General features: G+C 41.7%; 1 protein-coding gene across 1 annotated transcript in view; it reads right to left on the reverse strand.

The window, feature by feature from the left end:
- Nucleotides 1-14,978, reverse strand: part of LOC148046040 (long-chain fatty acid transport protein 2-like) — a 28,061-nt gene that overhangs the window by 2,373 nt on the left and 10,710 nt on the right. Inside the window, exons 5-8 of the mRNA XM_087714455.1 lie at nt 14,072-14,266; nt 12,141-12,162; nt 4,022-4,220; nt 2,603-2,700 (exon numbers count right to left, since the gene is read on the reverse strand). Of these exons, the coding sequence (XP_087570581.1) occupies nt 2,603-2,700; nt 4,022-4,220; nt 12,141-12,162; nt 14,072-14,266 (514 nt within the window). The remainder of the gene's footprint in view (nt 1-2,602; nt 2,701-4,021; nt 4,221-12,140; nt 12,163-14,071; nt 14,267-14,978) is intronic.

The following is a 14,978-nucleotide window of genomic DNA, read 5'->3' on the forward strand; positions in this document are numbered from 1 at the left end:
ACTACAGGTAATGAGTAATCTAATCAGTTTGTCAGTGCTAATCTTTCAGTATATTGACTGAATGTATCACATGCTTAAACTGTGAAATACTTCTTGGCTTCATTTGCATTGGTTAATTTTTTATGGCTCACTCTAGTTTGCAAAGAAACCCATTTGAGTAAAACTGTGGAGGCCCTATCTTGGAGGATGATTGGGGAGAAAGAGGTACAGGCCAACTCTGTGTGATTTTCATTTTAAACATCTGCAAGTTGGACTGATTTATTATCTTTAATTCTTGATGGGGTGGCATCACTAATTTAAAGAGTACTCCATACATTTGACTACTGTTCAATGAAGAGGTGACAGCTATCACCAGAAGGGCTTTGTACACATCTCTCTTTAGTGCCAATTACATCTTTCTTGGATTGGAAGATACTTCTCACAGTATGAATAGCTTAGTCAGCTTGTGTGTAGACTATTGTAATACTGCTCTGCATGTGGCTACTCTTGGAAGACTACATGGAAGCTATAATTGGTCCAAATGACACTCCTTGGCTCATGGGACCTGGAGGATGCCCCTCTTGCCAGATCTGGTGCAGTGAGTAAATACAGTGTGAGAGAAGGGGCTTCTCAAATAACCTCATCTCATTTCATGTAGTGCTTTATAAGTTATTAGCACACCTTGAGTTGAACCCAGAAGCAAATGGGCAACTAATGTAGTTTGCAGATCAGAGGTATAACATGCACTGATCATGGAGTGCATATAACTTCCCATGCAGCTAAATTTTTCACCAACTGAACTTTTGAGATGCTTTTCAAGGACAGCCCCATGTAAATCATGTTACAATAATTCAAAACAAAGATGATCTTCTAAAGTTTGTGCATGACCAGAGGTGGTATTCAGCAGGTACTGACCAGTTCTGGAGAACCGATAGCGGAAATTGTGAGTAGTTCAGAGAACTGGTAAATACCACCTCTGACTGGCCCCATCAATTCTCTGCCTCCCGAGTCCCAGTTGATTGGGAGGGATTGGGGATTTTGCAGTATCCTTCCCCCGGAGTGAAGTGGGAATGGAGTTTTTACAGTATCCTTCCCCTGCCATGCCCATAAGCTATGCCCACCAAGCCACACCAAGCTATGACCACAGTACCGGTAGTAAAAAAAAATCAATCCCACCATTGTGAATGACCACCTTCTCAACAACCTTCCCTAAAAAGGAAGATTGGAGATTGGACAAACATTGTCCAGTACAATTCAATCTAATGTCTTTTTGAGGAATGGTTGAACCATCACCTCTTTAAAGCAAGAAGAGACAACCTTTTATCTCAAGGAGGAAAGAATTACATAACACTCCACTATACATTCCATTGTGATGGAAATGGATAGACATGGACCTAATATATGATCACAGTCATGAGGAAACTGCCGATTCCCGAGGTGCAACAGGATCAAATTGCCCAGACTTTGCCCTAAAAACCTATGCAGTATTTGTTTAAGACTGGAAAGCAGCTTTCAGCTATTTTGTCTGACAAATTCCAGCATATTCCTATTAATGATCTTAAAGGGAAACATTTGACCCCCCCCCAATCTACCTAAAAGGGCTCAATTCACCCTAAAAAAGGGTGCCAAATAGTTGTCAGACAATGCAATAAGAGCAGATTATTACAAATATGAATATGTTCCAGATTCTAATGCCTTGACCACTTTGTTGTTTGGATTACAATACTGCAGTGTGTTCTATATTGAGTTCTGAAGACCATTGGGTTGGGCTTCAAGGTTGCTTATGTTACACGCCCTGCAATGCTAACTCCACTGGTTCCACCACAAATGCGCGTATGACAAAAGCGCGTGTGACTAAAGCACGGTGACAAAACCGTGCCGTCAAAACCGCGGAGACGAATGAGCGCTGAAGCGCGCCGACAACAGCGCGCCAACAGAAGCACACTGTAACCTAACCCTAAACCTAACCCTAAACCTAACCCTAAACTTAACCCTAAACTTAACCCTAAACCTAACCCTAAACCTAACCCTAAACCTAACCCTAAACCTAACCCTAAACCTTACCTTAACTTAAATCGTGCTTCTGTCGGCGCGCTGTTGTCGATGCGCTGTTGTCGGCGCGCTGTTGGCATCGCGATTTTAGCGCCGCAGTTTTGTCGGCGCACTTTTGACGTTCGCGGTTATGTCGTGCCACGAACTCCACTAGCTTCCAGTTTCCTTCAGGGCATAATTGTACTGGTACCACCTTTAAAGCTCTACTTGTCACAGGGCCTGGTTACTAAAGGATTGCCTCTCCCTGAGACTTCCTTGGAGGCACATTCCAGGTTCCTTCTTTTAAACATTGTCACCTTATGGGTCCTTAGAAGTGTCCCTTTTCTATTGCAGTTCCAGCCCTATGGAACACCTGGAAGTTCAATAAGCTCCTCCCTATGGCTGAGGAGGCATACCAGTTGACAAATAAATCAATAGGGTTAGGATTAAGGTGAATGTATGAGGAAGGATATTACACAAGCCCTCTAAATGGGTAAATCCAGTAACCAGATTAAGAATCTTCTGCAAATCAGATTTCTAAATGTCCATTGGAAAGAGTGTGTAGAAGAGTGTATAGGTGTTTCAAACTCACCTGGCACTGGTACTCCATATACATTGACTTCCTCAATGATATCCAAAACTGCCAATGTCATCTCAACCTCAGTGGTGGCCACGTTCTCTCCTTTCCAGCTGTCAAAACAGGAGGGATTTATTTCTTTCATAGGTTGATAGACTGTATTAATAATGTATTATTTAGCATTTGGATATTCCTGTAGATGGCTTCACTCACAAGATTTCTTTCTGGATTTATGATCAGGGAAAATATTACTTAATGGCTGAGAGAAGGTTAAAAGAAAATGAGTGATAATTACTTTGTTAACCACGTTCATGGAGCAAACCATTGAATGATTATAATATAAACATGGATTAGATCATCATCACATAAAATCTAACAAAATATATTATACATTAGAAAAGAATATATGCAGCTCATCAGTGGTGGGATCCAAAAAGTTTTTACTACTGGTTCTGTAGGCGTGGCTTTATGGGTGTGGTATACTTTTGTGGCCATAGCTTTGTGGGCGTGGCAGGGGAAGGGATACTGCAAAATACCCATTCCCTCCCCACCCCACTAACCTGCTTTCCAGCTCCATTCTCCTGTTCAGGGCAACAAAAGAAATCAGCTGGGAGGCAGCTGGGGTGGGTCCAGCCTATTTGCCGGTTCTCCAAACTACTCAAACTTTCTGCTACCTGTTCTCCAGAACCTGTCAGAACTGGCTGAATATCACCCGTGTAGCTCCTTGTTGAAATGTTAGGTTTTAGTGGTCTCTGAGCTTGCTTGTTTCCTTGCAGGCAATTATTACCAGACTTGGGCCATCATTAGTACCCTGTATGTGTTGGTGCCATAGATAGGGGGTTGTAGGTTTATAGTTCTGTTGTTATTTGGCATTCATTGTGATTTATAGAGTATTTTTCAGCCCTAGCAACTTTATGATGTATGCTCATTGGGGAAATCTGGGAGTTGGTTCACACATTCCCACAATGTAAATACAGTGATATAGTGTATTGTAGGATAGCAAAAAAAAAAACCACAATAATTTGGTTCTTAAAGCTCTTTGTTTCTGCTTTGAGATTATTTTGCTTTGAGATTTGATTCATATTGGATATTTCATTAATCAAATTCACTGAATCAAAATCCTAGATTAGTTATCTAAGGATTAGCCAGCATCTTTGAACTCCTCCTCCTCCACCATCATCATTGCAGGATCCACAGTTTTGAGGGGATTAACCAAGTATTCATCACTAACTTGGTGCCTTAACCATTAGACCAAACTGGTTCTCTATCTTTGGACAGTACTTTCCTCAATCAAATAAATTACAAATTTTTAACTGCAATAAAAAGACATAAAGTAACAGTGAACACAAATGAATCATGGCCCATTCGGTATCTTACTCCACATAAGCAAAACTACAGATCCAATTTACTAACTGAATGAATAGTGAGACTCACCGGAAAGTATCTCCCACTCGATCATGGAAATAGATAAAACCTTCATGGTCTTCCCTCAAAAGATCTCCAGTATTAAAATAACTGTCTCCTTTCTTCAGGACATTATGGAGAATTTTTTTCTCTGTGTTTCCATAATCTCCTGCATAGCCTTCAAATGGGATAATCTTACTTATTTTTACCACCATTAAACCTGTCTGTCCTATAACAACAAAAAGGGAATCAAGTAGAATCAATAAATGATTGTCTCACAACAAACAACCAATAGCACCATATTACTAAATACCATAGACCAGGGGTCCCCAATTCCTAGCCTGCAACCTGCTAATGGGCCATGAGCTGCTTGCAACTGGGCCATGGAAGCATTGGGTGAACATTCACAGGCATCTGCACTTGCTTGAGCAATGGGAAAGCATGTGCATGTGTGCTCCATTTGTGTGAATAGTGGGTACATGTGCATGGGGCTGCACATGTGTGTTATGGCTGTCACACAGAACTATCCCCTCTTCCTCACCTGCCGGTCTGCAAAGCAGGAAAGGGTGGGAAACTCTGCCATATACCATACATTTTTCTACTGTTGCTGCAGCAAAAAAGCAGTCATATATAGACTAAGGTGACCAGACGTCCCGCTTTTGGCGGGACACACCCGCCTTTTGACGCATATTCCCGCGTCCCGCCCGCTTTTTAAAAAGGCACGCTTTTTTTGGCGCGCGCAGCTCCCGCCCATCAGCTGCTGGGCTGGCTCATCGTTTCGTTCTATGCTACCTACAAGTTTAAGCCAGCCCAGCCTGCCGCTCATTGATTTGATTGGCTGGACTCCAGCCAATCAGTGAGCTGGCCAACTAGCTCACTGATTGGCTGGACTCCTTAGCTGAGGGCGCATGCGCGAGTTTCCATTTTTATTTCGTCTTTCTTTCTTGTTGGGGTTGCAGCTGCTGCGCTTACTCACTGGTGGTGAGTAAATAAATAAATAATGTATTATTTTATTCTGATAATTTTATTGTCTTATTGTCTCGGTCACGGACGGAGCTTTGTGGCGGCGCCTGTGCTGTGCGCTTGCCTTCCTGGCTTCCCAGTGACCACGCCGCAAGTCTGCGAGGCGTGGTCGCGTCCCGCCGCCCTCCCCTGCGGCTCTCCTGCCGCAGAGTCCGTTTTTCAGCCTTGCTGCCCTTGCAGACAACTTTCACTTGCTTCCGCGGCTCTCTCGCCGCCCGGCAGAAGCCACGTGGAAGTTCTCTGGGCGAGGTGAAAAACAGCCGCCACCCCGCCCGCCCTCCCCGGCTGGGCTGGCTTAAATTTGTAGGTAGCCTGGTAGCATATAACGAAACGATAAGCCAGTCTGGGCGGGGGAGGCTCCCGCTCCCCCGCCCATCAGCTGCTAGCTAGCTCGCTGGGCTGGCTCATCGTTTCGTTCTATGCTACCTACAAATTTAAGCCAGCCCAGCCTCCCTCTCACTAATTTGATTGGCCTGGACTCCAGCCAATCAGTGAGCTGGCTGGGATGGAAAATTTTCAGCACGCCACGTGCTGAAAATTTTCCATCCCAACCAGCTCACTGATTGGCTGGACTCCTTAGCTGAGGGCGCATGCGCGAGTTTCCATTTTATTTCGTCTTTCTTTCTTGTTGGGGTTGCAGCTGCTGCGCTTACTCACTGGTGGTGAGTAAATAAATAAATAATGTATTATTTTATTCTGATAATTTTATTGTAATTTTATTATAATTTAATTTTATTTAAGGAGAGAGGAGGAGGGGGGGGAAAAACACCGCCGTTGCTGGTCGCCGCGTGCTCCCTTCCTTGCTCGGGGCGGAGAGAGGAGATGGGGGGGAAAACACCGCCGTTGCTGGTCGCCGCGTGCTCCCTTCCTTGCTGGGGCAGAGAGAGGAGGAGGCCCTCCTCCCCTCTCCGCCCCAGCAAGGAAGGGAGCACGCGGCGACCAGCAACGCCGGTGTTTTTTCCCTCCCCCTCCTCCTCTCTCCGCCCCAGCAAGGAAGGGAGCACGCGGCGACCAGCAACGCCGGTGTTTTTTCCCTCCCCCTCCTCCTCTCTCCGCCCCAGCAAGGAAGGAAACTCCCCCCGCCGCCCGAGACACCCCTAAAGGGAAAGCGGGAAGCCAAACGCGGCTTTCCAGACTCTTTTCCCAACTCCCAGACTTTTTTTCTGGGTTCGGGGAGGAATAAGAAAGAAAACGAGCCCTTTATTCGCACCAAGAACTTTAACCGGGGCATTATAATTTTCTCTGGAGTTTCCCACAGGTGCGAAAACGGCCCATCCGCGGACAGAAGAAGTCGGGGAAATCCGTTCCAAGGGCGAGACTGCAACTTTTGCTCCCGTGGGGTTGAGGGGAGGGGGGGAGGGCAGCGCTCTGGAAAGGGGTGCAGGGGGGGTGAAGGGGGGGGTTCATGGAATGCTCGCGCCCAAGTTGGTTGCAAACTCGCCCGGTTTGGCTCCGGGAGCGCCTTCTTCTTTTTCCAGTTCAGCAAAGAGTTAAGGCGGATTTTGTGTGTGTGTGTGTCACAATTAGGTGCATAAGGGAGGGGGCGTTAAGAAGGCTGCGGGAGAGTTCTGCGTGTGTAAGGAAGGGGGACAGGAAAAGCCGACCCCAAAAACCTCGGCCTGCCTTCCCAACCTCCTTTTAAAAAGAGAGAGAGAGAGAATTTTCTCCGATCTGCCAGGTTGCCCAAAAAGCGCGTGGGAAAAAGGCTACTCGCCCCCCCCCTCTCTCTCTCTTCCCCCCCCCCTGCCCGGAATAAGCCAAGCCTCAATGAAGCCAAGGCCGCTTTCTCTCCCAACTCTGGAAAGGCAACAGAGGGACTATTGAGGGGAGGGGGGGCTTCTTCAGCCAAGCACGCCGGAGTTCGCTGCTCCCCCACGTCGCCCTCACGCTGCCTTCCTTCTGAATGTCCCTTCTTGCATGGCTCCCCCTCCTCCCCATTCGCCCCAATTTGGCTGCCTGCGGATGAAGGGGGTGGGGTGGGGGGGAGATGTGGAGGAGGAGAAGGAGGCGCTGGTGGGGTTTTTTAAAAAAAACTTAAAGGGGGGGGGAGAGAAATCCGTTCGCATGGCAACCAACACAGCGGTTCTCATCGCCAGAGAAAAGAAAGTTTTGTGGAACTTGTCAATCACGGGGGCCTCCCCACTTCTTCTCCATCTCTCCCCCCACCCCACCCCCACACACCTGCGAAGCTCGCTATATTTCTGGCCGAGCGCGCCAGTTTTAAAGGCGCGGGGTCTCTTCCCGGGGAGGGGAGAGGGCGGCTGCGGGGGGGAGTAGCGTATGGTGCAAAGCTTTTCAATTGTGCGTCTTCCAAACTGCCCTCCCATCTCTCCGCTGGGGGGGGGTGTTGGGGGCGCGAGGGTCGATTGGTGGTCCTTTTCCCGGTCCGCTTCCTTTCAGAGGAAGTCCCCCCCCCCGCATCTCTGGGATCGAATTCACACCTTCCCACTCAAGTGGACTCCCGGGTCTTGTGAATCTGGCCGGAGTGTTGTTGTTGTCCATCCCCCCCCCCCCACTAACAAGCCAGGATTTAAAAAAACAAGGAAGCCGTGTTTGGAGTGGACACAGAGCCGTTCTCACGACCTTTCCCACCCCGTAACCTAAGGAAAAGGGAGTGTGGAAGAGAAGGAAGAGTTAAGGCTAGCCCGCGGCGACCAGCAACGCCGGTGTTTTTTCCCTCCCCCTCCTCCTCTCTCCGCCCCAGCAAGGAAGGAGTTATTCTGGTGGGGGGGGAGGCTCGTCGGCATCTTCAGCGGCAGCCCTGCCCCTGTGAAAAAACCTGAAGATGGAGCAGATGATGTCGCCACCACATGACTGGAGGAGGAATTCTGGGAGTTGAAGTCCATAAGTCTTAAAGCTGTCAGGTTTGAAGACCCCAGAGGTTTTTTTCCCTAAAGGGTTAGGGGTGCAAGGATCTTGTAACTTGACAGCTTTAAGACTTGCATGCTTCACTGCCAGAGTTCCTGAGCCAATATGACTGGAGGAAGAATTCTGGGAGTTGAAGTCCATAAGTCTTAAAGCTGTCAGGTTTGAAGACCCCAGAGGTTTTTTTCCCTAAAGGGTTAGGGGTGCAAGGATCTTGTAACTTGACAGCTTTAAGACTTGCATGCTTCACTGCCAGAGTTTCTGAGCCAATATGACTGGAGGAAGAATTCTGGGAGTTGAAGTCCATAAGTCTTAAAGCTGTCAGGTTTGAAGACCCCTGAGGTTTTTTTTCTAAAGGGTTAGGGGTACAAGGGTCTTGTAACTTGACAGCTTTAAGACTTGCATGCTTCACTGCCAGAGTTTCTGAGCCAATATGACTGGAGGAAGAATTCTGGGAGTTGAAGTCCATAAGTCTTAAAGCTGTCAGGTTTGAAGACCCCTGAGGTTTTTTTTCTAAAGGGTTAGGGGTACAAGGGTCTTGTAACTTGACAGCTTTAAGACTTGCATGCTTCACTGCCAGAGTTTCTGAGCCAATATGACTGGAGGAAGAATTCTGGGAGTTGAAGTCCATAAGTCTTAAAGCTGTCAGGTTTGAAGACCCCTGAGGTTTTTTTTCTAAAGGGTTAGGGGTGCGAGGGTGTTGTAACAATAGCTTTAAGATTTGCGTGCTTCAAAAGCTAGACTTTCTGAGCCAACATTTTGGTTGCTAAGCAGGACCGTTGTTAAGTGATACTGATATTATATAACACTTTTAATTAAGCGGGTACCTTGAATAAACATAACTTTGAGTTTCAAATAATACTGATTTTGTTGTTGTCTTAGGTGACATCTGTTAAAAAAATTCAGGTGCTCAGTCATGAAAATGTACCGCTCAAACACTATACTTTTCCGCTCACACTGAAAAAAAATTAGAGGGAACATTGGAGAGAGAGTGTGGGTGTGTGTGTGAGAGAGAGTGTGGGTGTGTGAGAGTGTGAGAGGTCATAAAACGGGGCAAAACCAATGTGACCACTGTCTGTGATTCCTTTGTTCCATCCAACTATATACCAATTATCCCATATCCAATAAAATTCTGATTCTTCTTTTCCCTGTATTTCTTTTGTTAATATATCCATTTCGGCACAGTCCATAATTTTTCTTATTATTTCTTCTTCATTTAGGTTTAGTTTATTTTTCCACTTCTGGGCGAAAGCGATCCTTGCTACTGTAAGTATGCGTAATATTAGATATTGTATTTCTTTTTTGTATTTCATCGGTATAATTCCTAATAGAAAGAGTTCAGGTTTCCAATCTAACTTAACCTTTGTTATTTCTTCCAACCAATTTTTGATCCTTTTCCAGAATTTTTTTGCCTCTTCACAAGTCCACCATAAATGATAATATGTGCCATGATGTATTGAATCACATTTCCAGAAATTTAGCGAGGTATTTGTTGAAATTTTGGCCAACCTTGACGGTGCCAGATGCCATCTATAATAAAGCATTTTGTACTGGTTTTCCTTGTATGGGATTGATAGTGTCATTCTTAAATTTATTCCCCAAAATTTTTCCCATTTGTCTAGTTCAATGTTATAGCCAAAGTTCTGTGCCCATTTTATCATTGGTTCTTTTACAGTTTCCAATTTCCTCTTCCATTTGATACTTCAAGAGGAATTTGTATATTTTCCCTATCATCTTTCTGTCCAGACTTTGAATAATTTTATCCAATTCGTGTGGTTCTGTTTCAATACCATATATTTTAGTGTCTTTATTCTATTTAGTTTTAATTTGGAGGTAGGTTAGCCAATCACCTTTCATATTCTGATCTGCCAATTCTTCAATTGTTTTTAAATTTCCCTGTCTATCAATTAGATCTCTGTATCTTAGAATTTTGTTCCAATCTGTAAAATTTGGGTGTGTCGTTCTTTCTGTTGGTGATAGCCAATTTGGGGTTTTCACATAGTGTTTTTTTTATTTTGAGCCATTGTTGCACTAAAGTTCCAATTAAATGATTTTGAAAGTATTTGTGCATTTTATGTTTGTCATTCCATAAGAAATTATGCCAGCCTGCCTGCAGGTCATGACCTTCTAAGATCAGAATTCTTTTATTCTTTAACTCAATCCAATCCTTCATCATTGTCATTGTTACTGCAGTTGCGTATATACTAGGCTCCCTGTGTGCTTCCATCCATCGCTACGAAGATCTGCTGACTCTGCCTGCCTGCTGGTAAGTGAGCCAGGTTTTTTCTTTTATTTTTTTAATGTATTTTAAAATAATATGTTATTTATTGTGCATATGATTTTTTAAAATAGTGGTATTCTGTGTTGATTCTTTTTTTAAATTGTCTTAGACTATTTAAAAAAAGATTCTATCCAAAATAAATTGAAACAAGCCATTTTTAAAATTTCTATGCACAATACTTTGAAATGGACTCAGGAGTCATGATTGACACTGAGTGAATTTGCACTTTAATAATCAGGAAGATACAATGGCATTGAAAAAAGTGACTGATGACCATTTTTCACACTTAGCGACCATTTTCACACTTAGCGACCATTGTGGAACCTCATGGTTTAAAATGATTTTACTTCAATTTATTCTGTGTGGAATAGTTTGAAATGGTGACAGTATAAATTATTGCTGGTGTAATACTTAACAATGGTTTTTAAGGATTTCTTTTATTTATAGAATACCTTTTTATTATTTTGGGGGGATTTTTATTTGGGGGGGATTTTTATTTTTAAATTGTTTATAAAATGTATTTACTACAAGAAATGTTCCTTTTTGCAAATGTGATCTTTGCAAATCTTTGTGATGCAATATGTCCAGACCAGGTTTATGTGTCTCAAAGTGGCTGCTATTCTATGGGCAGGGCAGGTTGGTGCAAGGCAGCTTTGCCAGATTTGGTGTGTTTCACCCTCATTGAATTTTATATAGTATAAAATCATATAATTTTAATTTTTTTTAGATTATTAACATGAGTAAGAAAAGAGGATGCAAATTCAACGATGATCTAAGAAATGAATTTCCTTTTCTTAAAAAAACAAAAAGCGACCACATAGTAAGATGTGAGAAATGCAATGGCGAATTTTCTATTGCGCACGGTGGGAGGCATGATATTACAAAGCATTTGGAGACGCAGAAACATAAGAGATATGTAGATGCTGTTGCATCTTCCTCCAGAATGCAAGACTATTTTCATAAACCAACATATGCAGACGAAGACAAGAAATTAGCATTGGCAGAAGGACTTATGTCTTTTCATACTATTAATCACAATCATTCCTTCCGATCTATGGACTGTACATCACAAGTGGTCAAAAAGTTATTCAACAAAAAATTTACCTGTGCTAGAACTAAATCCGAGGCAATTGTGCGTAATGTGCTTTCCCCATATGCATTTACAGAATTAAGCAAAAATCTAGAGAAAATTAATTTTGTATCCATATACTCTGATGCATCAAATCATAAGGATATCAAATTATTTCCAACCCTTATTCGATTTTTTGATTCGGAAACTGGAATAAAAATTAGAATGTTAGATTTTGTTTCTTTGCCTGGCGAAACTTCGGAAATAATTTTCAGTTCCATTATTAATATTTTGGAACAAAACAATTTAAAACACAAAATAATCGCATATTGTGGAGACAATACAAATGCAAATTTTGGAGGAAAAGTGAGAAGGGGTACCAATAATATTTTTTATAAATTAAACCAAAACCTTAGTCAAAATATTATTGGTGTTGGTTGTGCAGCGCACATAATACATAATGCTATTCAAACAGCTGCTGACTTGTTGCCCATAGATGTGGAAAATATTATTGTTAAAATTTATTGTTATTTTCATATATACACTGTGCGCGTTGAAAGTCTTAAAGAATTTTGTCAAGATGCGGAAGTCGAATATCACAAAATGCTTGGATATAGTAAAACACGCTGGTTAGCTCTTTTGCCAGCTGTCGAAAGAATTTTGAAACTATACGATCCTTTGAAGTCCTACTTTCTATCACAGGATAGATGTCCTAGAATTTTAAAAGAGCTTTTTGAAAAAGAATATTCAAAAATTTGGCTAGAGTTTGTACACAATCAAGCAGCTCTTTTTCAAAATAGTATAAAAATTATTGAAGGTGACAAAATTTCGGCAATTGAAGTAGCAAATGAACTTAATAATTTAAAATTTCAGTGTCAACAGCGGTTAGATACAATTTTTATTCCCATTACTATCCGTAATACTATAAGGCAGCTAGAAGAAGAAGGTGCAATAAATCGTGCAGATACCATGAATCATTTTAAAAACTTCTATAAAAACTGCGTAGATTATTTAGAAGAGTGGACGGTACATTTTAACAATATCGAACATTTTAATTGGGTTGAATTAAAAAAAGAACTTGATTGGCATGATGTGCAAAAATCATTCGAGCATATTCATCAAAATTTCCCAAATAGTGATATTTCCGAAACTAATCTTTTTACTGAGGTATCACATTTAAAACTATATATGAATAAGGAAAAAGTTGAATCTTGGGCATCAGCAAAAATGACAATAGAGAATAAATGGATAGAAATGTTTAATCATTTTCAAAGAAACCATATTTCATATAATAATGTATTAAAAATTGTGGAATACGCGCTGTCCTTACCAGGAACTAATGCTGCGATTGAACGTGTTTTTTCTACGGTAAATCAAGTGTGGACATCAGAAAAATCACAATTAAGTGTTGAGACTTTGAAAGCCATTTTATGTGTAAAATATAATTTAACGAATTCGTGTGAAAAATTTCATGACCTTTTAAACAATGACAGCAATCTACTAAAAAAAATTCACTCAAGTGAGAAATATTCCAAAGAGTAAAATTATTCTGTACATAATTTTTGTCAATATATTTAATAAATATAAATGTAAATAAATGTATTATATTTGTACTGTACATAATTTTTGTCAATATATTTAATAAATATAAATGTAAATAAATGTATTATATTGTAGTTATGTTGAAATAAAAAAATATTACAATACTATTTTTGTGATGTATGAAAATTTTTGTTGCTCCGTATAAAATTTTTAATCAAGCCCCCCCCCCACCCCCCCACCCGGCAGAAGCCCCGGGACCGAGTGGAAGTTCTCTGCGCGAGGTGAAACGGCCGGCAGCTGCCTCTCCCATGAAGCTGAAAGAATGGAAGGAGGAAGGAAGAGAAAAAAGGAGGAAGGGAGTGAGTGAGGAAAGAAAAGGATGGAAGGAGGGAAGAAGGAAGGAAGAGAGGGAAAGAACAGAAGACAGATAAGGTGAAGGTAGATAAGCAAGAGGAATGAAGGAAGAAGTGAGGAGTCTCGAGGAGGGGGAAAACATTTAGTGACCAAAGTTACAATGGCATTGAAAAAAGTGACTGATGACTATTTTTCACACTTAGCGACCGCTGCGACCATTTTTCACACTTAGCGACCGTTGCGACCATTTTTCACACTTAGCGACCGTTGCAACCATTTTTCACACTTAGCGACCGTTGCGACCATTTTTCACACTTAGCGACCGTTGCAGCATCCTCATGGTCACGTGATCAAAATTTTGTTTGGCAACAGATTCGTATTTATGCTGGTGTCCTGGGGTGACCTTTTTCCAAAAAAAATTTTTTAAACACCCCCCCCCCCCCCGTGAAGGGCGTCCCTCTTTTCCAATCTGAAAATCTGGTCACCTTAATATAGACCTCCCTGGAGAGCCTCTGTCTGAGATATACTTGGAGTAAAACATTAGAACTAGCATCATTCTCCCAATAGCTGACCAATCCATGTGCTCTGAAAAATTCCACTCCTGGGGAGCCTAATGTACTATTTAAAAAAAAAAAAGATCTCCAAAACAAGAAAACCTAATTCATTCCAATAGTCATGTGGCCTTTGGAGACTAATGATACCAAAAGTTGAGGGGAGAAGAGAATTTGGCCTCAGACAGTTCCACAAACTCAGAGAGAAGATTTAAAGTGCTGGGTTTGGGGCCTTTATTTCTTTTTCTTAAAATACTCCAATTACATTTCAAGTACTTCTAAATATGTAATTTATGACCCTATATTCTATGTATACACAGGCTAGAGGTCTAGGTAGCTAGAAGTGGCCCAGATATTTTCTTTATCTATTTACAGACCTAAGAACTTCTCATTACCTTATGAAAGAAATTGGACTTTCCCACTGCTCCAACTTTTCCTACATAATTAAAGAATCCAACATTTCCTTCAGTAGCTCCATAAACTTCACGGATTTTGATGGGTCCAAATCTATTCAGGAACTCCTTCCAAACCTCTATCCGCATTCCATTGCCAATGGCTAGTCTTACCCTATGGTCACGGTCATTATCTCTCTGCAAGGTGAGACATCAAGGAAATTAGAATTCTCCAAAAGAAATACTGTACTAGCAGTGGCCATGCCAATTGATCAGGCAGTGAGCCAGTTTTTTAAGAGATTGCTTGAAGAACATCCTACAAGATGGTGTGAAGGAGTGACAGTCCATAAGGAATGTTTACAATTAGTCTATAAAATCTATGAGGAGATTTTATCTATTTCAGACTACAGTTGCATAACAATGATGCCTTTAATTTAAACAGATAGAAATCCATGGCACCGGTAGATAAATAAAACAGGTTTGGTTTTCAAATTCTGGTTAATACCTTAATATTAACTTGAATATCATCTCTGAGCAAGTAACAGGGACTACAGACTAGCAGAAATATTAGGAACTACCATATTCTAGCATTTATAACCAAATAATTATTCTTAGGAAACATGTTATTTTCTGTTGCTGAAACAATGACTATTCCATCCATGCTCCTCAACAGATAAATTGTTGTCATCTACTAAGCTCCCTACACATATTTCTGCTTTTGAAAACTCTCTGTAATCCTTCAGCCTTCGAACTGGCCAGTTTCAAATCAAACTTGTCATACAAAAACAAAGCTAAGCAACCCTAAACCTGCTGGTATCAGACAGCAATTTTTAAACTCCTAGGCATCTTTCTTAGAATACTTTTCTTTGTTTTACCTCCATATATCCCAAAGCTCCTTTTCAGTGTTTTG

Source organism: Thamnophis sirtalis, unplaced genomic scaffold, assembly GCF_051295495.1.
Source record: "Thamnophis sirtalis isolate CommonGarterSnake01/CBP01778 unplaced genomic scaffold, rThaSir2_p1.2 scaffold_4, whole genome shotgun sequence".
Lineage (NCBI taxonomy): Eukaryota > Metazoa > Chordata > Lepidosauria > Squamata > Natricidae > Thamnophis > Thamnophis sirtalis.